Below are 23,107 nucleotides of genomic sequence, written 5' to 3' on the forward strand. Positions count from 1 at the left end.
GATGCAACATAACCAGCTAGGGGAGGCTGAAATGCTGTGCCCCAGAAGTTTTGTGTAGACTCAAAGTGCTAAGACCCCAGGAAAGAAACAAGTATTTCGTTATGACGCCAGAGGAGGGATCGCAGAAGTAACTTTGCCCTTAAAAGCACCAGCTGGCAAATCAGGGCAGGATGAGTACAGCTCCTTTGTAAACACCCTTGTAAACCCAGGACTTTGAATCCCTTGATGTGAACGCAGTGCCTTTCTTCCCACTCTTGTCGATGCGGAGGTGTACACATGGCGGGTGAAAGACCTGACAGGGACCGAGGAGCCTTCCTCATGGCCACGCGCAGATGCCCAGCAGCAGAGCCATGGACCACAGAATGGGTTTGCTGCTGGCTTAGAGGCTGGAGCTCAGGTGAAGTCCTTGATGTTCACAGTAAAAGTGGCCAAGGGTGCTCCTGCATGGCATGCAGAGGTTCAAGGACCCGAGCTGATGATATCCAAAGCAGAGGATGATCCTCCCTCTCAGCCCTCCAGCCTCAAAACACTCCAGGCACAGGCTACAGCAGCCCCAGCTGAAATCCCACTCGTGCCTCCAGTGCAAACAGAGGAGGAAACACAAACCTCTCCTAGTGAAATACCCCCAGGGATGAAATGGCATCCCTCGCAGTTACAAGGTGAAGCCCAAGTCCAAACCTCCAGACCTGATTTCCTGGGAGCAGAGGGGTTGCCTCTATTTCCCTCCCAGACAGACATGCAGAAACATTCCCCCACGCTCTGATTAGCAGCTGATGAGGTGCTCCCCTCTGCATCCCAGACCGAGCCACGATGGATCAGCTCCAAACCTGCAGTATCAGAGGAACAGCAGTCTCTGCCTTCCCTGTATGCTGAAACACAAGAGGAGTGGTGGTCACGGGCAGTGCTGGCAAGGAGGCTGTCTCCAAGGACGCGTGCCAAGACCAAGGTGCAGACTTCCCACTTGGATATACCTCTGGGCAATAAGCGGCAGGAGTACCGCCTGTGTACCGAGGCCCAGGCAAAAACCTCGTGCCAGCAGTGTCAAACAGCAAAACTTTGCTCCTGCAAGACACAGATGTGGCTTAGGACCTTAAGCAGGTTGCATCCAAGTAAGAAAAAGTTATTTCTGATAAATTTCCCCTGGCCAGAGATGAGGTTTGCTCTGTTTCCAAATTTCTTTTTTAGACCAGAAAGCCAACAAGAAGCTACAGTACAGCAGCAGGGTTATGTACAATTGGTGGGTTCAGCCAAAATTTAGCAGGGATTTCAATTTAGTTTTCATTTCCCTGCAGAGATATGAACACACAAATGCATTATAACATGGGAATACATTACTACGAGGCTTGATGCAATGGCTGCTGGCCAACCATTCCAGGGGACCCCTACTCTGTGATAGCCTTGTCTTTGCCCAACTCCTCCCTGGCCCGGCAGCAAACTCATGCACTAAAATAAATCATTGTCGAGCTGACCTGGCACAGGGAAAGGCTTGGCGTAGGGGCATGAGCAGCAAACACACATGAGAAGGTGGGAGGGAGAGAGCAATTGCCCCTTTCCGGGCTGGTGAGCCATTAGATGAGTCCATCATGTCTATACCCTCAGCATTTGCAGATTTGCCTAGCTGCATAGCACTCAGCTTTCCCTTGCCAGTTGGACAGATGCTGACAAGATGCTGGTGTGCTGTACCTGCAGGCAGCTTCGGCAAGTCTCTGCTGCTGCACCTCACTCTGTAGAGCTGGCAAGGACAGGGTGCAGCACCTCTTCTCCACCAAAAATGCACAATTCCCAGCAGGTCCAGCTTGGTCTGGACCTTCTCTCATTTCTTTTTTTGGCTTTGCAGAGTGGAAATTGCTCCAGTGCAAGCCACCCCGGCGTCTATACGTTTACATGTTAAGGCATCCCTGCAGCATTGCAACAGCAGTGAAGAGAGTTCATAAACTCTTAATCTGAATCAATAAAACCAAGTGAAATGCTATAAACCTAGCCCATGGTATTTTTGTCCTACAGGTGCAAGGTAGAGGTATAAAGATACAATTTAGCTGAGAAAGGTGGTTATGGTAAGGCTATTTCAGCTCATTAACTTTTGCTGGAGTTTCCCTATTACACCTGGGGATTACATGGGAGTAGCCGTTTTACTGAGCACTTGCACACGTGCCTCTGCAAAATTGCTCAATCCATTCACTTCTGTCTGTATTCAGGGATGAGCCAACCTTGATATTTTCCCCATCCAGCCTCCCCCTGCCCCCAAAAAAACCCCAAACTAGTCAAGACTTTCAACTCTGCTTTCAGTCCAGAAGCTGCTTTATTGCAATAAGTAAAAGGAAAGCCACAGACTCATTTGGTGCTTCTCGGGGCTAAAGCTTCCCTTTTCTACCCTGGGACTGAATTTCTGAGGTGGTGGCTGGCATCAAAGTTTTATAGAAATAAAGGTGCCATGTACACCATAACCCTCATTCAGCAAAATAGCGAAGAGGCCCATATGTGGAAAACACTAGTTTGTATTGCCCAACTTTTGCGTAACTCACCTTCACCTCAAAAATCCTGTTGTTATTTAACAAGGTTGGAGGTTGCATCAGTGTCTGCAGCAATTCTACTTAGTAATGCTAGATGTGTGAAATACAGACACTTAACACCATTTAGTTTCTTGAACCCCACTTTTCTCTCATTTGCTGGATTTTGTCCTTTAATCCTCTCAAAATGCTTATCATCTCTGCATTAAGAGTAATCTTAGTATCACCTTTAAAAGCTGGCCATGGAAACAAGACAAATTTAACCCTCTGGTTCCCCTAGTAATAGCTCTCATTTGCTACGGAGAAATTAGTTATTGAGGGGATAGAAATGAAAGCCAAGTTTCCATCTGCTCTAGCCCATGTGAACATGCTGGAAAAGCTTTACGTTTCTTATAGGACTTTCTCAAATAAACTAAATTAGCCTGAAAAAAGATATCCTGAATACAAAGGTCTCTGGAGGGATCAAAGTGAAACTCCTGGCTGTAAGGCCAAGTTAATGCTGAAATATGCTGGCATAATTGCCCTGAATTCTGAAGGTTTAGATAAAGTCAGTTTGAATATTATGAACAATATTTAAAAACCATAGAGGTGCATCTTTAAATTCCTATATTTTCAAGTCATTAAAAACTTGCCTAGATCTCTGGAATCAAGGCCCACAGACCCAGCACAGGTAACACAGCAACTTTTGAAAAACTCTGCAAACAAACCACAAGATTTTATCTTTGTTCCTGTGGACAGTTTTATAAACAAGTCTATTGTTTAACATTTTGTTTTGCCAGCTGGGACCCTAAAGGGAGTGAAAAATCTTTTTAGCAGGCAGGCACTGTATTTCTGAGCTACAGGACGCAAAGTCCTTCTGAGAATCTGGGTCTGTAATAACATTATAATATACCCCAGCATCAGGAAGACCATCTTGACTATTAAATTACGGGAGCATAACAAAGCAATGAATAATCCCAGAATACATGCCTTGTTGTGATCATCCTGTATTGTATTACTTCCTCCTTTTGAAAAGCCCAGTTCAGAGGGTAACTTATTTAAGCTCCTTCTGCCTGATACCCAACCTTGCCAGAGCAGCCCAGGCACAGAGAAGGTGAGCAGCAAGAAATAGAAGCAAACCAGTGTAGCAAATTGTACCTTGCAACTCAGAGCATGATGCTTACGTGCCTTGGAAGACTCCGCTAGGTAAGAGTCTTTTGCTGCATGGCATTCATTCCCCAGATTGTGTTGGATCGAGCGTATCATTATATGCACAGGTTTTAGTTGTCATTTTGGCTCCTGGTGCTTCAGAGCTCCTTCCAGGACATAGTGCCTTACATTCAAGTGCTGACTTTGCAAGTGAGAGCCACCCCAAAGATGTGGGTTTTGCTCTAAGAAGCACCTTTAGGGGCCAGGAGGGCCCCAGACCCACATTTAGACACCTGAACGGAGCCCAAAACATGACCAGGTTGGTGGTGATGTGCCCCAGACAGTAGCAATGAGTTCCCTGGGTAAAGAGTTGTCTAGGAACAGTCAGAATCTACCTGTCACATGTCAGAACCAGAACCAGCTACATTATTGGCATTATCATCACCCAAATGAAGGATTTGCTGCCTTCTCTCGGCATGGAAAACATCAGCACTTCTAACATCTCACCTTGAAAAAGGATGCCACTTCCAAGTCAGCCACTTAAATGTACTCTGTGGTCTGTCCTTCTTTAGTCTGCCTCTGGCATCGCTGGTTCATGGGTGCAACGCAAGTGATTTTTTTGAGCATCAGAGTTGGCATCCAGGGGATTGGCTCACTTGGCAGTTTCTTCCTCTGTAAAGATGGACTTGAATCAATAGTGAAGCCTGGAGATGCGGTGGCTCTCCGCAGGGGCTGGGGTGTGACTGTCAGTAATACATATTATTTACCAGCAGGGACATGGCTGTAGAAGGGTTGAGGAGGCATAATGATGCCTACGGTATAATTTGCCACTGCTAGTCCCACCTTGTGTTGCCCAGGGCTCTTGCCCCAAGTCTAGCAATATCTTCAAGCAAGCACTCCTGTAGCACTGCTGCCTGTCAGCTAAGTAAGCCTCTGTGCTGCTTCTGGAAAGCAAGGTGGAGAAAGCTGGGAAACTCTCACAGTAAGAGAAATATATCTTGAAGTACAGGTAGGTTTGCTGCCATAAGTAATAGAAACATTACAGTATACAGATGCCACGGCTGTTGCAATTGAAAACAGGGATTTTTAAAAGCAGATGTGGTCATACATTCTCCAGCAAATCTCAGTATTTCTGCAGTGTTGGCAGCAGTGCCACTTATTTTCTAATACTTACAGTAAATCTGCCAGCATTTACTGATCCAGTAATTAGACAGCAAGCAGAGACCCACTGTTATTTGCTTTTATTTCATGGTAAGACTTCCTCAGAAAAACTACAAAAGGTATAAAAAAATAAAGGATCAAATTCTTCTTGTGCAAAGAGAGTAGCTTGAAGGCAGACCTTTGGCAGCAGTGGGGATTGCTGCCACCCTGCTAACCAGGGAAAGGAGCTCCCTCTGGGGGAAACTAACAGGGTAGAAGGCAGAAAAGTGGATCACCAAACATCCTTTTCTGTCTTTTCAGACCTGAGACTAAACATCAGTTTTAAAGGCCCCACCTGTGCAACTGCAAACTCTTCCATTTGCTAAGAGTGCTAGTAAAGATCCATCAAACACAACACAGAGGTGCAGCACTCCCAACCGGAAGGGAAAACTCCCAGGCTATCTGGTCCTTAATCCTGCCATGGCCACGAAAGTCACTGGTTCTAAGAAATACCTCCAGCTGCTCCTGTTTCAGGTCAGTCTTCTAGGGTCTGTCTTCTGCGGGAATGTGTTGGTCTGGCCAACGGAAGGCAGCCACTGGCTGAACGTGAAGATAGTTATACAGGAGCTCACCCACCGCGGGCACAGCGTTACTGTCCTGGTATCCAACGCATCCCTCTTCATTAAACCCAGGGCTGAGGCCGCAGAGAAGTTTGAGGTCTATAATGTGCCCTTCAAGAAAGACACTGTGGAGAACCTGATTGAGGATGTAGTGGCACTGTGGCTGAATAACAGGCCAACCACCTTGACCTTCTGGCAGTTTTACAAGGAGCTGGGAAAACTGTCCAAAAACTGGCACCAGATGAACAGGCTGATGTGCGACGCGGTGCTAACCAACCAAGAACTGATGGCCCACTTGCAGGGGTCTAGCTATGACCTGCTGCTGTCAGACCCGGTGACCCTCTGCGGGGACCTGCTGGCTCTCAAGCTGGCCATCCCCTTCATCTACTCCTTGCGCTTCTCCCCGGCCTCCACCGTGGAGAGGCACTGCGGCAAGATCCCAGCCCCACCATCCTATGCGCCCGCAGCCCTGTCTGAGCTCACTGACTGCATGTCCTTTGGTGAGAGAATAAAAAACATCATGTCTTACCACCTGCAAGACTATGTTTTCCAGAGCTATTGGGGAGAATGGGATGTCTACTACAGCAAGGTCTTAGGTAAGCCTTCTGCTACTTCACTTCTCATTACGCAGCCTCCCGCCTTACGACCTGCAGAGCTAGGAACCTGGCAGGGTGGCAAAGTCAAGGTCTGAGCGATGTCAGCAAGAAGTTTGTCATTATGTCCCTGTGTGGAAAAGGGAATGAGCCACCAGAGTCCATCACTTGCACCCGCCCCCTTGTCAGGGTGCTGTGCTGCTATGCCATTGCATTGAGACAGGGATTGGTGGTCAAGCCAATTGATGGGTTTGACTTTTGCCATAATTATTTTTAATGTGGAGGTTGAAACGACTTCCACACCACATAGGGCCCTCAGCAAGGGAGCTCAGCTTGCACATTTCCCTGCCCAATGACCGCTTGTACAGAAAGTGGCCAGGAACAGAGCTGTTTTCCTAATTCACAGTATCATAACAAGGAAGAGGGAGCTGGTGAATTACAAGCCAACTCTGCCACCCTCAGCAGCAATACTGAAATGCATCATGGCTTTGTAATAGAGACTTCACTTACATCACTGGTCATATGAAACCAATCCTCTCTGCACAAAGCAAGTTTTATTTAAAACATATCCTCCACCCACAACCAAACAGCAGCAAATCTTCCTCTGCAGGTTTTTCTTCTGGACTGTCTTGAGTATGTAGAAAAATATGTTTATGTAGTATTAATCACGTGTTCAACATACCATTTTTACTAACCTCACATTGAGCTCACAAAAAAGAGCACTTGAAAATCATTCAGGGTTCAATTGCCTGCAAATACGTGCATGCTGCAGGACTCCACAAGTACACCCAACTGTTGTCATGTGCACAGCAGATGGGGTATCTCAGCTTGGCTCCTCATAGCCCAACTGCTTCCATCGCCCTTGTTTGCATCCTGGAAAGGATGCTCTAGGCAGCACGGAAGCCATAACAAAAGTCTTGCACAACAACATTAGGAAAACATTGCATAACAGAGCTGGGCAGAAGCCCAGTAATGATGATTTTTAGCACAGTGAGGAGGACTACATTATTTCTTAGTTGTACATCAGAAGGTTTACCATAAATAAAACTGTTTAACAGATTTTCTGGTTCAACTTATAGTACATAATTGGCACCTAGTGACAGGCAGGACAGCCCACACCATCACTTACCGGCTCTGGCATCCCGCGATGCATGCTCTGGAAGAGACAAGTTCACATGAGGACAGTCTTACTCTGACACTGGAGTCACTTGCTGTGTAGTTTCTTCCACTGTGAGACGCAACTTTTTAGCTGCAGCCCTGGATCACCACCTTAAGTGCTCTGTGAACAGATGCCCAGTGGCTTTATAAAGCAAAAGGGTGCCCACGCAGTGGGTGAACATCTTCACTGTATACCCAGCCATGCTTCAAGGAGCCAGAAGAATGAAAAATTCACCTCTTCTACCAAACAAGTAACATAGAGACTGTAGTTAGGCAGGAGGGCCGGGATGACCAGCAGGACACAATCCTCACTGGACTGAGCCCCCCAGGGCTGACAGCTCCTCCCGCTGCTCCAGAGGAAGTACATCTTCCAGCTTCAGCAAGCTATTTACCACCAGATGGGGCCAGCTCATCCTAGTCACCTTTTCCTCCAGGAAAACATGCCATTATCCAGGACAGGATTTCACACCAGCTACCTCGGCTCCCTGCCCTCCAGGAGCAAAGCAGTGTCACGCATGCCCAGCCCAGCCTGGGAGCGCTGCTGCTCCCGGCAAAGGAAGGCCACGGGGACATTGACACGCAGGGCAGGCTATGGCTGGGAAGGAGGTGGCGGTGCTGTGGCTGCTGGCTGTGTTGGGCTGGGGATCCGGGGGGAAGGTGTTGGTCTGGCCGGCTGACAACAGCCACTGGCTGAACATGGAGTACATACTCCAGGAGCTTGTGGTCCGGGGCCACGACGTGACTGTGCTGCTGCCTTCGTGCTTCCTCATCCTCAACCCTACACAGCCCTCACCCTTCCAGTTTGAGGTGGTTGAGGTGCCGATCACCAAAAAGGAGATGGCTTCCTTTCTGGAAGAAGGTTTCTATTTTTGGTTTTACCAGGAGAGAGCGCTACCTGTCTGGGAAAGTATTTACAAGGTATCTCAACTGATGTACAAGCTGGAGAACGTAACCAAAATAATTTGTGACGAAGTCCTGAAGAATGAGGCGCTGCTGGAGAGACTGAAGGCATCCAACTTCGATGTCCTCTTGGCAGACCCACTGGTACCCAGTGGGGAGCTGTTTGCCGAGAAGCTGGGTATCCCCTTCGTGTACACCATTCGGTTCTCCATAGGCAACACGGTGGAGCGGCTCTGTGGGACACTCCCAGCACCTCCTTCCTACGTACCAGCCACCCTAAGCCACCTAACAGATAGGATGTCCTTCCTGGAAAGGCTAAAAAACCTCTTCTTCTACAATGTGCAGGATATCGTATATCATTACCTTCTCTGGGGAAGCTGGGATCAGTACTACAGCGATGTTTTAGGTAAGGCTGCTCTTACTTCCAGAAATTACATCTGCTGTACACACAAGAGTAAATACTCAGATCCTGGAGGTTAAGGCACAAATTAGGAGCAAGACAGCCCTGCACTCACTCTCCTTCCTCCAAAATTCTTGTGTCAAATCAAACAATCCGGGCAAGTACAAATGTTACCTGTTAATCCTGACCTGCTATACTAGTACAGCTAAGTCCATACAAGTACTTCTAGGATAGGTAAAGTGGTGCTAAAGCCACTTGAAACAGACCTCATCAGGCATATTCATAGATGAATCATAACAAACACTAAGAACAGCAAAATAATATTATAAACTCACCAATAACTACTACTGAATTAAACCTTTTGAAGTAGAAATAAAAAATGGGTTTTGGAAAGCTCTACAACACCACTACTTTTTTTCCCCTAGCACCCTTCTTGCTTGCTAGCTTATCTCAAAATGAGAGATAATGGCCGCCTCTGGTCTTTTAAAGGCTTGGGAGAGCAGCTGAGCCCCAATTTGCAGGATAAAAGGCCCTCAGCAGAGACAAGGTTCTTTGCTTTTCTGGAAGTGTCTAAAAGAAAAAGAAGATGTATTTATCTCTAAGGTTTTTTTCTTTTTTAAATAATAGCTGCATAATTATTTTCACATTTTTGCTCTAAGTGATTATTGTAATGCTCAAAAGGAAACAGGGTAAACATACATGCATTGCTGGTGGGCAGATAAATCATAGAATCATAGAATCATAGAATCACAGAATCATAGAATCACAGAATGGTTTGGGTTGGAAGGGACCTCAAAGATATCTAGTTCCAACCCCCTGCTGCGGGCAGGGACACCCTCCACCAGGTTGCCCAAAGCCCCATCCAACCTGGCCTCGAACACTTCCAGGGAGGGGGCCTCCACAGCCTGTCTGGGCAACCTGTTCCAGTACCTCACCACTCTAACAGTAAAGAATTTCTTTCTAACATCTAATCTAAATCTACCGTCCTTTAGCTTAAACCCATTACCCCTTGTCCTAATATAAAATGGATATTGTTTCAATGAGACTTTAAGTGTTTTTATTTATATTTCACTGTTAGGGTGTAATTCTGCTAAGAGAGCTGTTGTTAAGATATCCTACTATTAGAGCACCTAGCTGTGTGTTTACTTGTGTTGCTTATCATGTTTGACAGAGACTAGAGAATCTTGTGCTGACAGAAGCATGGTTTGCTCATCTCCTGTGGTGTAAGCCTCAGAGCTGCCTGGATCTTGTGTTGTCTTTTTTATTGTTAAACGTGGGGTTCAGCATTTAAGGGTCCATGTGTAATACCTGTTTTGCTAGCTGTGTTAGTTTAGCTGTTCTTTACCCTGACTGTGATATGTTTTGATCTGGGGTGTATCCAGTCCTGAAGGAGGTGTGAAAGGAAGGGGTAAGCATCTCACAGAAATGCGGCAATGTCCCAGCTCCTGCATGTATGCATGCACCTTCTCTTTCTCCCTCGAAAATCCTCTTCAGGGTTCTTATTATTCTAGTTGCTTTCCTAGAGCTACCTAAAGGCTTTTTCAAGTGATGACATTGAAGCATGATGAAAGACTGCTTGCTCCACTGTCAGTCTAGTGAGGGGAGCTCATGTGGCGGTGCTGAGCTCCTGCAGGAGTGCTCAGGCCATGTTTAGACTCAGTCTGAGCCTCATTCACCCTCTGCTCAGGAGAGAGCAGCTGCCTGTTCTTTTCCCTGAACACATCAGTAGCACCAAGCATCTCCACTACATCTGCAGGATACAGTCAAGAGAAGAAGTCAGGTCTCTTGTCTTGGCAGTATCTGTCCTGGACTACATGATATGGATACACTGATGCCAGTTTGCAGCATCTTCCCAAGAGAAGGCACAGAAGCAGCAAGATGAGCAAAACCTGTGCTCCTCACCTCCTCCCATTTCTCTCCTTGGGTGGCCTGATGCTGGAGTCATGTCTACCAGGTTATAAAGAGGACAGAACTAGAGCACCCAGAGGGTTAGTTCTGAAGCCCTGCAGGACATATTGCACCTAGTAAATGAGGAGATAAAAATTGTAACCAGCTTCACAGGTAGGCTGGTTCTCACAGGGCAAAGAAGCAAATCTAGGTTGCAGTCAAGTGATAAGATAGGATTCATCCTGTAGCTGTCAAAAAAGTCCCATGGGCTGCTCATGTACTTTCCCTAGCCTGAGCTCCTGCTTGAAGATCTGGTATGGAGTATACTGATTTTGGCTGGAATAGAATTGATTTTCTTCATAGTAGCTTGCACAGGCCTGTATTTTGGATTTGTGATGAAAACAGTGTTGATAACACGGAGATGCTTTAGTTACTGTGAGCAGTGCTTATACAGCATCAAGGCTTTTTCTGCTTCTCACACTGCTCCTCCCAGCAAGTAGGCTGTGGGTGCACAAGGAGTTGGGAGGCGACACAGCTGGGACAGCTGACCCCAAGTGACCAAAGGGATATCCCATACCATGTGATGTTGTGCTCAGCAAAAAAAGCTGGGGAGGGAAGTCTGCCAGGGCCACTGTTACTCAGGGACTGGCTGGGCATTGGTTGGTTGGTGGTGCGAAATCGTTCTTTATGCATTACTTGTTTTTCTTGGTTTTTAGTTTTTGCTTATGAAGCTGGCTCTATTTCAACCCATGAGTCTTCTAACTTTTGCTCTTTTGATTCTTTTCGCCTCCTACTGTGGGCGAGTGAGAGGCTCTGTGGTGCTTAGCTGCCTATCAAGATTAAACCACAACAGAGGGAAAGGGCTTCTGGTTTTCACATGCTGTGAAATGCACTTTGTAGTGAGCAGAAACAGGAGTTGCTGTCATTTCGAGATCAGCTGTGGCTCTGCATGGGACTCCAGAACAGGATTTGCTGTTTGCCCAGACCTCCCATGAGTGTTTTTTTGTGTTCTGATATGCCCTCTTGCCAAGCTTGGCACTAAGTGGATCTCACTTTTATTGGCTGGCTCTAAAGTGCTTACATGCTGGAGCAGTGAACTTCCAGCTCAGTCAGACTGGAGTTGTACATGGACTGCTGAGATGATGGGGCCAAGGTTCCCCTGGCTCCTCTGGGCCTGCGCGTGCTGCTGGAGCACTGGCTTGTGTGGGAAGGTGGTGGTCTGGCCCACCGATGCAAGTCACTGGATCAATGTGAAAGTGCTGCTGGAAGAGCTCGTTGTCCGGGGTCATGAAGTGACTGTGCTGGTGCCCTCAAGCAATCTGCTCATCAACTACCAAGACACCTCCTCTCCCTTCACCTTTGAGGTCCTGCAAGTCCCCTTTACCCAGAAGACCCTGCATGCTATCATGGAGGACTTCCTCAATTTCTGGATTAATGAGGTCTCTAATTTCTCCCCCTGGGAGATCATGTGGAGGATGAAAGAGGACCTGGAAGCCTTTACCAATATGTCAAGGCAGACCTGTGACACCTTGGTGATGAACCCTCAGCTGATAGCAAAGCTGCAGCAAGCCAAGTTTGATGTTCTGATAGCTGACCCCCTGTCTGTAGGCGGGGAGCTCGTAGCAGAAATCCTAGCAATACCTTTTGTCTACAGCTTCCGCTTCTCTGAAGGGAATGCAGTAGAGCGACTGTGCGGTGGGCTCCCATCCCCACCTTCTTATGTGCCTGCTAGCACGAGGGGGATGACAGACCAGATGTCCTTCATGGAAAGACTACAGAACTTCCTCTTTTACTTTTACACAGATTTATTTTTCTTGAAGTTTTGGCAAGACGAATGGGATTGGTACTACACTAATGTCTTAGGTAAGGCAGCTGTTGAGTGGCTTCTCCTCTTGCATAGGTTGTGATTTTGAATGTTTTGGGACCTCAATGCTGTTGTCTCAAAATACTTTCTCAATGGCCAGCAGAGATGGTAATCTTTTGAATGTTTTGGGACCTCAATGCTGTTGTCTCAAAATACTTTCTCAATGGCCAGCAGAGATGGTAATCTTGTTTTGGTCACATGGAGGCTGTGCTTTCCCTTTTAGGTCTGGTCTGGTCTAGTCTAACAGACGCCAGTGCAGTCTTGCTCTAGTTCCTCTTGTGGGTCTTTAGAGTACATAGTTCTAATTTTTGTCAATGATGATACCGCTGGTGAGCTCTTGCAGTGAGCTGTATGCTCATTTTAGTGCTTTCAGAGGACAGTTGCCTCTTTATCTTGATGACAGGCACTTTACAATTAAGATGGTAGCAGATAAAGACTGGAAGGCAAAATCATTCCTTAACTAAGTGCAGAACACTGCAGACAGCTCCACTGACAACAAAGGGATGGAGTTAACCTTGTTGTAACTAGGAACACTGGCTGTCTCTGGACAACTGCAGAGCAAGAAAAACACCCTTCATTCATATTGCATGCATCATCTGGAGGTATCATCTTGCAACCCTGCGTAGTACAGGATGCTAAGCATGAGTTCATATTCTCTAATAATAACTGCTAAGAACTGTCACCTTTCCCTTTCATCCACCATTCAGAGTTTGAAATAGTCTCCTTAAAATACATACATACCTGAAATTCTTGTTCCAACCTAGTACAATTCAGGCTTGATTCAAAGTCTACTAAAGAGACCTTTCAGTTCAATGGACTTTGAATCTTGTACAGAATATCTATGTTCAGGCAGGTAATGAGTGAACAGCAAGAACAAGGGCATCTACTCTGTTGCCCTCCAATCTCTTCTCTTCCTGTGTTTCTCAAGAATGCCTCTGTGCTCTGCAAACTAGTCCCTTCTCCCTGGATTTTTTTTTTTAATACCACATAAGACTTAATTACACCTTTATATCACTCTACTTGTAATGCAGGCTTAATTTTCACTCTAGTAACTTTGAAACTGACTCATTGCTCTTTACTTAAAATAAAAAAAAAATTACTGGTGTAAATTGTAACACTGATCAAGTAGTATAAGAAGATGCCCTACAGATAATTTTTATCTTGCTGCTTATATTCCTTGGTTCCTGCTTGCATTAGGCTGGCTTTGGACAATCATTTACCAACACTTCTAACCGTTTTACTCCTCAGTTCCACTTTGTGGGGAAAATAATGCAAAGACAACTTGCAACATGTACCTGAGAATATGTATTTTTCCAAATGGGAAGCTATAAAACAGTTTTACCCAATGGAATTTTTTTTCTATAGATGGATTTCTAGAGACATTGGATTTTGCATAAAATTACATTCAAAGCACCTATGGATTTGGCCAAATTTTCCCAATATGTGTCAGAAGGAGCTGACCCAGTCCCCAGGAGAAGTAGAGATGGCTGTACATGTCTTTTATAGTAGTCTGAGCAGCCACTGACTGAGTCACCATTTGAAAAATGCCACAGAACTTTGTTTGAAAACTTTACTCCTTCCTGACTGGTGATCATCACTTTGCAATTCTTCTTTTTTTTATTTTTTAATTTGGAACTGAATTTTCTGTGATTGTTCTCTTCCCCAAAGTGCGTCTTTATTACAAGCACAGGTAATGAAGTCTTTCAGTGGTACAAGAACTGCAGTTCTGTACCACAGAAACTAAATGCTTCCCACTTACTCTTGTACCGCTCTAAATTCATCCTGAAGATCCAAGATCCTTTTAAAGATTGTATTGCCTTATTTTTGGCAACCTGCCGAGGCCAAAAACAGGACAGGGCAAGGAATAGGTCTGGATTTGTCCCTGTTTTCATTTCGTGCATGATTTGATAGATTACACTGACAAGGAGTGCCAAAAGACAAAGGTAAGGCTCCTATTTTGCAATCTACAGCAAACAAGACCACTCCCGTGTGTGTTGTAAACCCCTTGTACCTTGTCCATAGGAAGGCCCACAACCCTGTGTGAGACGATGGGTAAAGCAGAGATATGGTTAATCAGAACATACTGGGATTTTGAATTTCCACGCCCTTTCCTGCCCAACTTTGAATTCGTTGGAGGACTTCATTGCCAGCCTGCAAAGCCATTACCAAAGGTATCCCAATTTTGTTCTGGTGTTGGCTGGCACTTTGCCCAGCAGAACAAAAACTGTTTATCTCCCTGATCAGCCGTGCAAGCCATGTCCTGAGAAACCTCATTCTTAAAGATGATGCTCTGCTGCCGGTGGGGAGTAAGGAGCTATTTTAGCAATCTGTACTTGTGCAAACTGAGGGCTGGGTTTACAGCCTGCTGTCTTAAAGGAGGATAGCTGAGGTCGGCAGGTGGGAACAGAGTGTTTGTTTTAGGAAAAACAGGTGCTACCTCAGAGTAGTTAACTGTAAGACTTAATTCTAAGATACAGACTTGCAGCCCATGATAACATTGAAATACCTGACACAAAAAAGCACTGTGACAGGAGAAATTCCTTAGACAAAATGGAGTCAAGACTTGCAGAAAGAGAATAATGGTAAACACTTTCTCTATTGTTGCTTAGTTTAAGACATCTTAAAGGGAGTAAAACACTCAGCATCTCCAGCCTGTGCTCTGCTGACTGGCAATATTCAGGTGCAATTTGAAACTCCCAGATAGTTATGATGGCAACACAACAAGCTCTGATCTAGATTATCACTCCTGTAGGAGCCTTAGAGGAGGTAAGGTATTTTCAGTGCAAGTTGTCTACTAAAAGAAACATTCTAACTTTCTTCCTGCTCCCCTGTAGCACTGTCCATTCCTGCAAAGCTGTGAAATGCAAAGTGCTTGTTCCAGGAAAATCCAAGAACCATGACTGTGCTAGGGAGGGTGTCACAGGGTATGGCCCTCTCACGCCAGTGCCAGGATCCATTCCTGCTGCTTGTGCTCTGAGAGAAAGGTGTCCTGAAACTGCTTGACTTGCTTTCACATAGTCAAAGCTTCTGTCACCTGTCTCAACTTGTCCTGCTCCTTCTTGGGGAGAAACTGTTTTGCACAGGGCCAGGTCTATCTTTGTAATGCCCTTCTGTCAGCGGAGGTGCTCATACATCATGATAATTTCCTTGATAATCTAAAAAAGTTATGCTCTTTGTTTACAGAAATCTGCGTAATCTGCAGTACATAATTACTCTTAGTATGATTCCTGCCTCTCCTAGGAAATGGAAGAATTTGTTCAGAGCTCAGGGGAACACGGCATTGTGGTATTCTCTCTTGGGTCGATGGTCCACAACCTAACTGATGAAAAAAGTAATTTGATTGCCAGAGCCCTCAGCCAGCTTCCACAAAAGGTGAGTTTCCTTTCAAGTCTAAACCAACGTGCCTTGTTTTTTTCATTCCTATTGCCTTAAGTGAGCCTTTTACGTTTGGACTGGCCTGATTTTTATCTGCATCTCTGCTGGATGTGCCACAGCCGGGAAGCTGGGTTCTGCAGAGGCAGACTGCTGAGTCACTTTATGGGGAGTTGTGGTGTTTCTCCTTTTCTGAACCAAATGACGTGGAGGCGTGTCAATAGGCCAAAGTCTAACAATCACTCTATAACATTTTTATAATGAGCAAATACTAACTAATCAGAGTTAAAGTGGAGCTAAAGCTATTTGAATTACTGGGAAAAGGTACGTGGGTTTGAGATAAAGCCCTACGTTACATGTAACAATACAGAAGGGTACATCACATGCACTATGTTTATCTTATTCTTCCTTTGTTCAAGGTCCTCTGGCGCTACAAAGGGAAAAAACCAGAAACTCTGGGCTCCAACACCAGGATTTATGACTGGATACCCCAAAATGACCTGCTTGGTGAGACTGATTCTATCTGGGATGCATTGCACCCTTGGAAAAACTGTTTCCTTGTTTTCCCACTAAAATGGCTTATTCAGGCAAAAGAACCACATAACACTTGTGGCTACAATTAGTTTCACACCTTAAGCAGCAGAGGTTTGCTCTTAGAGCCTTAATTTCCTAGCCTGCTTTTGACCTTAAGGTGAGTGGCTGTACAAGAACCATGGAAGATACAGACAGGCTGTCAAGGGAGTAGGGAGCAGTGGTTCAAGAAGGCAGCAACTTGAACTTAGCTATAAAGATGGATCTCCAAAACAAAAGCCTCTATCTTACAGAGCTAAGTGGCAATTGTCTGGAAGGGATAAGAACCAGCTGTAGGCAGGAGTAAGTATCAAAGTAGACATGTACTCTGTAGCTGGATTTGGCCTCTGCACTTAATCTCCAAGGCTCATTCTTCAAAATGCTTGACCTAAGCAAGTCTGTAGCAGGGGGCTGTTGTGAACCTGACACCATGTAAAAACTATAACTGCACAAAAGCAGAAGGGCTGAAGTAACTCTGGGGCAGTCTGGAGGAACATGCTGATTCATACATTGCATTAAAATAAGTATGTGTGAAAGCTAAGTGTGCAAGCTCTGATGCTGATCCAGAGGTCAGGGCTGTTCCCTTCTCAGGGAACAGTGCATTTGCTCAGGTAGTCTGCAGTGCTCACATCCCAGTGAACGCCATCTGCCACAGCTGCTCTTACATGTGCCTCTCCTTCCCTGTTCCAGGCCATCCCTTGGCAAAAGCATTTATTACTCATGGTGGGACCAATGGGATCTATGAAGCTATCTACCATGGGATCCCAATGGTTGGGATTCCCATGTTTGCCGACCAGCATGACAACATTGCTCACATGAGGGCAAAGGGAGCTGCAGTTGAGCTGGATTTCAGCACAATGAAGACACAGGACCTAGTTGATGCACTGAATACAGTCATTAACAATTCCACGTGAGTTTTGTTCTTGCCTTACAGTAGGATGAGGTTATTAAAATCTTGGGCTGCTGATGTGAGAAATTCTGCTGGTTCTTCTGGGAATCAAAAAAATTGAGTAGCTGGAGTTTGGGTTTCAGATGAAAATCATCTTTCATTTCTGAGAATCCGCATTTCTCAGAAAGAAGAGATCAGTAATTTGATTTTCCTTATACTATGTTTTATGATCCCTTTGAGAAAAGTAGTTCTTGGAAAGCCCAAAGCAGCTCCTGAGACAGCTTTCTGCTCTCTCTGTCTCTTACTTGTTCTCTGCTAGTATAAATCCTCTCGAGGTTCTGGGTGACCATTCTAGTTGTGTTATGTCTACTCTGTAGCCACAATTCTTTCTCCTACCCCTGAGTTACCAATATCCTTAGGTTACTGTACCTATCAGTCAGGAATCAGAGGGTAAGGATCCCTTGCTAAGGATAAGGCCATTGACAAAGGGACTGGAAAAAAGGCACAAGTCCTCCGTCTTTGGCAGCAACTCCTGTGAAGTGTGAAGGACAGGTATCCCTTCAAGGAAGAACGTGCAAATTCCCAAAGCAAACGGACCAACATGGATGGAGGTATCCAGTATCCGAAGGAATGTGCTGTGGTGGACATGATCTATAACAACCTGGATGATGACCAGGCATCCAAAGACCCAGATAAAACCCAGTGCACGCACCCCTCCTGCCAACCTCCCTCTTAGTTTTATTGCTGAGCATGACATCATATGGTATGGAATATCCCTTTGGTCAGTTGGGGTGAGCTTTCCTAGCTGTGTCCCCTCCCAACTTCTTGTGCACCCCCAGCCTACTGACTGCCAGGTCAGTGTGAGAAGCAGAAAAGGCGTTGACACTGTGTAAGCACCGCTCAGCAGTAGCTAAAGCATCCTTCTGTTATCAACGCTGTTTTCATCACAAATACAAAACATAACCCTATACTAGCTACTGTGAAGAAAATTAACTCTATCCCAGACAAAACCAGCACGCTGTATTATATTGGCACAGAAAACACTGCAAATGTTTCCATGCTGCTTTTTTAAAAGGAGTATCTGGAATAATTTTGAGTAACTTTTCTTTGTAAGAGATTGGCTTTCCCTATTACTGTTCATAACCCAATTTTATGCAGACAGGAGTAAATTGGGCCAGTTTCAAAAATATTTAAACAACATTGATGAAAGTAAAAGCAGGGCTTTCTACCTTCCTCAAGAGGACTGCCAGGTGCTGAATGTGTTTTTTCAGGAATCAGTGACAAATCTCCTTGGTTTCTTCTTTTTTTTCCTCAGCTATAAGGAAAATGCTCTAAGGTTATCCAAGATACACCACGACCAGCCAGTTAAGCCTCTGGACAGAGCTGTCTTCTGGATTGAATTTGTCATGCGTCACAAAGGAGCAAAGCACTTGAGACCAGCTGCTCACCATCTTACCTGGTACCAGTACCACTGCCTGGATGTTCTGGCATTCTTGTTCACCTGTGTAGCCATTGCTGTCTTCGTTCTTGTCAAATGCTGCTTATTTTGCTGTAGGAGATGTGGCAGGATTGCAAAGAGGAAGAAAGAATAGACAGCTTCTTCTCATCAGCACTTTTTCTTCTCCTAGGCTGATTCAGCAAGACATTTATGCACATTCCTTAGTGAATAAAATTATTAGGATATGCTTTAAGCGAGGCATATCATGAAGCACCCTGTTGAACTGGGTCATCCTAAAAAGCTGTTGTGGGGCAGAGCTGCTTGCTTAGCCAGCAAATTCCTTCTGGCCTAAATAAGATTGAATTATAGTTGCTTTATCCCTTGAGACCCTGTTAGCTGATCACACACGGTCCCTAGAATGATAACTGCTGCTCTAACTTATCAAATTAATTTTGGTGTATTTCAGAAATTCATAGAATCAGAGAATCATAGAATAGTTTGGGTTGGAAAGGACCTTAAAGATCACCTAGTTCCAACCCCCCTGCTGCAGGCAGGGACACCCTCCACTAGACCAGGTTGCCCAAAGCCCCATCCAACCTGGCCTTGAACACTTCCAGGGATGGGGCATCCACAGCCTCTCTGGACAACCAGTTCCAGTGTCTCACCACCCTCACAGTAAAGAATTTCTTTCTAACATCTAATCTAAATCGACCCTCTATTAGTTTCAACCCATTACCCCTTGTCCTGTCACTACTTGCCCTTGTAACCAGTCCCCCTCCAGCTTTCCTGTAGGCCCCCTTCAGATACTGGAAGGCTGCAATTAGATCTCCCTGGAAGCTTCTCTTCTCCAGGCTGATCAACCCCAACAATCTCAGCCTGTCCTCATAGGAGAGGTGCTCCAGCCCCCATCATCTTCATGGCCCTCCTCTGGACTCCCTCCAACACGTCCATGTCTTTCTTGAACTGGGGACCCCAGAGCTGGATGCAGTACTCCAGGTGGGTTCTCATGAGAGGAGAGGGGGAGAATCACCTCTCTTGACCTGCTGGTCCTGATGCAGCCCAGGATACAGTTGGCTTTCTGGGCTGTAAGTGCACATTGCTGGGTCATGTTGAACTTCTCATCAACCAACACCCCCAAGTCCTTTTCCTCAGGGCTGCTTTCAATCCATTCTCCACCCAGCCTGTAGCTGTGCTTGAGATTGCCCTGACCCACGTGCAGGACCTTGCGCTTGGCCTTGTTGAACTTCAGGAGGTTCACACGGGCCCACCTCTCCAGCCTGTCAAGGTCCCTCTGGATGGCATCCCTTCCCTCCGGCATGTCGACCGCACCACACAGCTTGGTGTCGTCGGCAAACTTGCTGAGGGTGCACTCGATCCCACTGTCCATGTCGCCGACAAAGATGTTAAACAGTGCCGGTCCCTATACTAACCCCTGAGGAACGCCACTCATCACTGATTTCCATGTGGATATTGAGCCATTGACTGCGACTCTTTGAGTGCGACCATCCAGCCAATTCCTTATCCACCAAGTGGTCCATCCATCAAATCCATCTCTTCAATTAAGAGGCAAGGATGTCATCTAATGCTTTGCACACATCCAGGTAGATGACATCAGCTGCTCTTCCCTTATCCACCAACACTGTAACCCTGTCACAGAAGGCCACCAAATTTGTCAGGCACGATTTGCTCATAGTGAAGCCATGTTGGCCAATGGACTTGTGAACCTTCAGGTTCCTTAGATGGTCTCAAACCTGACCTTCTCCTACAGTGGGCAGTTCTTCATTCTCCCAGTCCCTGCCTTTGCCTTCTATGAGTTGGGCAGTGTGGCTAGAGCACTTGCCGGTGAAGACTGAGGCAAAAAAGTCATTGAGCACCTCAGCCTTCTCCATATCCCGGGTAACCAGGTCTCCCGTATCATTCCGGAGAAGGCCCACATTTTCCCTGGTCTTCCTTTTATCACTGACTTATCTATAGAAGCTTTTCTTGTTGCCCTTGACGACCCTGGCCAGATTTAATTCCATCAGGGCTTTAGCTTTCCTAACCTGATCTCTGGCTGCTCGGACAGTTTCTCTGTATTCCTCCCAGGCTACCTGCCCTTGCTTCCACCCTCTGTAGGCTTCCTTTTTGTGTTTGAGTCTCTCCAAGAGCTCCTTGTTCTTCCATGCAGGCCTCCTGGTGTTTTTGCCCGACTCCCTCTTTGCTGGGATGCATCGCTCCTGAGCTTGGTTGGAGGAGGTGATCCTTAAACATTAACCAGCTTTTCTGGGTCCCTCTTGCCTCCAGGGCTTTGTCCCACGGCACTCTACCAAGCAGATCCCTGAAGAGGCCAAAGTCTGCTCTCCTGAAGTCCAGGGTGGTGAGCTTGTTGTGCACCCTCCTCGCTGCCTTAAGGATCTTGAACTCCACCATTTCATCGTAGTCACTGCAGCAAGGCTGCCCCTGAGCTTCACATTCCCCACCAGCCTCTCCTTGTTAGTGAGAACAAGGTCCAGCATGGCACCTCTCCTCACTGGCTCCTCTACCACTTGGAGAAGGAAGTTATCATCAACACATTCCAGGAACCTCCTGGATTGCTTATGCCCTGCTGTGCTGTCCCTCAGGGTGGTTGAAGTCCCCCATGAGGACCAGGGCTTGTGAACATGAGGCTGCTCCTATTTATCTATAGAAGGCCTCATCCACTCAGTTTTGCTGGTCTAGTAGCCTGCGGCAGATCCCCACTATAGTGTCCCCTGTCCCTGCTCTCCCTTTAATCCTGACCCATAAGTTCCCAGTTGGCTCCTCATCCATCCCCAGGTGGAGCTCCATGCACTCCAGCTGATCATTGACATAGAGGATGACACCCCCATCTCATCTCTCCTGCCTGTCCTTCCTAAAGAGCCTGTATCCTTCCATTCCAACGCTGTAGTCATAGGCCATCTCACCAAGTGTCTGTGATGCCATCAAGATCATAGTGCTGCAGGCATGCACACATTTCTAACTCCTCTTTATTCCCCACACTATGTGCAATTGTATAGAGGCGTTTAAGTTGGGCCTCTGATGAAGCTGACTTACTGCCTTCCCACATGTGGTACTGTGAGTCCCTCAATCTGCAACTAATCTCTTTACCTTAACTCTGTCCTCTCCTATAATGTCACCCAGGGTTGGTGATTCAAAACCAAAATGCCTCTCCTGTGAGAACAGCTCTCTCCAGATTGGACAGTGACGCCAAGATCACAGGCTCCTAAAAAGCACCCATCTGAATAGCCAAGATCATGAAAAACTGGGAGCTGCAAGCAGCTGGTGAAGTGCCTGTATCATCCCATTTTTACAAATGCACTGACTACTTGGGGGCTGAAGGGAGACCAGAGCCCTAAAACCAGGAGAGAAATTACTTTAGTGAGAAGCATTTCTCTTTTCCATTCAGTATATGCCTGGAGTCCTCCTGCACAGGCCATAATTCTAACTGAAACACTATACGTGTGTGAAAACCACCTGTCAGTAACTTGTCCATCTTAACCCCCAGATGCCTCTGAGCAATGCTAAACGATAAATGCAGGAATACCTCTAGAGATGGAACTTACAAAGAAGTAACAGTGCAACAGTCACTTGCCTTGCCTGAAAAGTTAGAGGGAAAATAATGCTGCTCTTGGCTCAGATAAGAGTAGTAGTAAATGCAGCACTCCTGAAATTGTTCAAGGTGCACTTACTGATGAAAGCCTACCAAAAAGATGCTCATTCAGGCCTCCTGTTCTAGGTAAGGTTATTCCACTGCTGTGCCAGTTTACTCAAGAAAGAACCTGCCCCAATTTTATTGTGGGTGCTGCAGAATTGTTTTCCAACAGAACAGCTGAGAAAGCATGTTGTATTTGTTTACATAATAAAATTCCCTACACTACACTAACTTTTTTATTAGCATTGTCAATAGTTTCAACATCTGCTTAAATCTCTTCATACTACAACATTTATAAAAGCTCAAGTGAATTGTTTCCAAACTAAAGCAGAGTTAGAACAAGACTAGTGCTTCTCATGGTAACTTTTGGTACACTGTTCCTATGGTTGTGATTGGATCGTATGCAGGAATATGCATACTGAAATATGCATAGTGAACAGAAAGTCGAACAGCATGACATTCAGGCCCCAGATCTGAAAAATTTTGCTGTAACTGTTCATAGAGCTGGGTCCTTAGGCACAGCTCCACCAAGCTTCATTCACCAACAACCACTTTCATCTAGCTTCTGTAAGTAGATTTGCAGAGACATGAGTTTGGTTGCCAGAAGGCCAGTAAGCCTCCTAGCATACTGTCTAGACACTGGTCAGATAGGGCTAATGGGATAAGGACTCGGGAAACAGGACAGCTGGGAAAAGCTGGACAGATAAAATGCTCTGCAGTCACTTTAAGGAGGTGCTTTCTTTTCTGTAACTTAGAGAAATTAGGCTTCTCTAGTATTGAATTTAAAAAGTAAAAAAGAAAATCAACCAAAAGCCCCTCTTCTTTCTAGAATCCACATATAAAGCAGAGAAAGACAGCAAAGAACGAAGGTGGTCTATGATGTATTTCTCCAATTAGACACAGTATGAGAACTGAATCTGATTGATCTAATCCTACTGCTAATGGGCGTACCTCTCAGTGCAGAATAAAGTGTTTTGAGGAACCCAAACTTC

The 23,107-nt window shown here is 45.8% G+C and overlaps 1 protein-coding gene across 5 annotated transcripts; it reads left to right on the forward strand.

Moving 5' to 3' along the window:
- The first annotated feature begins 5,146 nt into the window (after positions 1 to 5,146).
- On the forward strand, positions 5,147 to 23,082 carry LOC129205595 (UDP-glucuronosyltransferase 2A2-like). 5 transcript variants are annotated; one of them, XM_054823329.1, is made up of 7 exons: positions 5,148 to 5,984; positions 7,804 to 8,452; positions 14,220 to 14,368; positions 15,438 to 15,569; positions 15,989 to 16,076; positions 16,830 to 17,049; positions 18,344 to 23,082. In XM_054823329.1, the coding sequence occupies exons 1-7, from the start codon at positions 5,256 to 5,258 to the stop codon at positions 18,618 to 18,620; spliced, it is 2,244 nt and encodes a 747-aa protein (XP_054679304.1). In that variant the 5' UTR covers positions 5,148 to 5,255; the 3' UTR covers positions 18,621 to 23,082. The 5 variants fall into 5 exon arrangements, with proteins under 5 accessions (XP_054679303.1, XP_054679304.1, XP_054679301.1 ...); XM_054823330.1 differs by lacking the exon at positions 7,804 to 8,452 and adding an exon at positions 11,808 to 12,196 and having other exon boundaries at positions 5,160 to 5,605; XM_054823326.1 differs by lacking the exon at positions 7,804 to 8,452 and having other exon boundaries at positions 5,154 to 5,991.
- The last annotated feature ends 25 nt before the right edge of the window (positions 23,083 to 23,107 follow it).

Source organism: Grus americana, chromosome 4 (assembly GCF_028858705.1).
Source record: "Grus americana isolate bGruAme1 chromosome 4, bGruAme1.mat, whole genome shotgun sequence".
Lineage (NCBI taxonomy): Eukaryota > Metazoa > Chordata > Aves > Gruiformes > Gruidae > Grus > Grus americana.

Bases quoted from the DNA above. Each gene is read 5' to 3' on its own strand.
- LOC129205595 (XM_054823329.1), top strand. From the start codon at position 5,256: ATGGCCACGAAAGTCACTGGTTCTAAGAAATACCTCCAGCTGCTCCTG. The intron at 8,453-14,219 runs GTAAGGCTGCTC...CCTTGTCCATAG, and splicing joins GTACTACAGCGATGTTTTAG to GAAGGCCCACAACCCTGTGT. The intron at 15,570-15,988 runs GTGAGTTTCCTT...CCTTTGTTCAAG, and splicing joins TCAGCCAGCTTCCACAAAAG to GTCCTCTGGCGCTACAAAGG.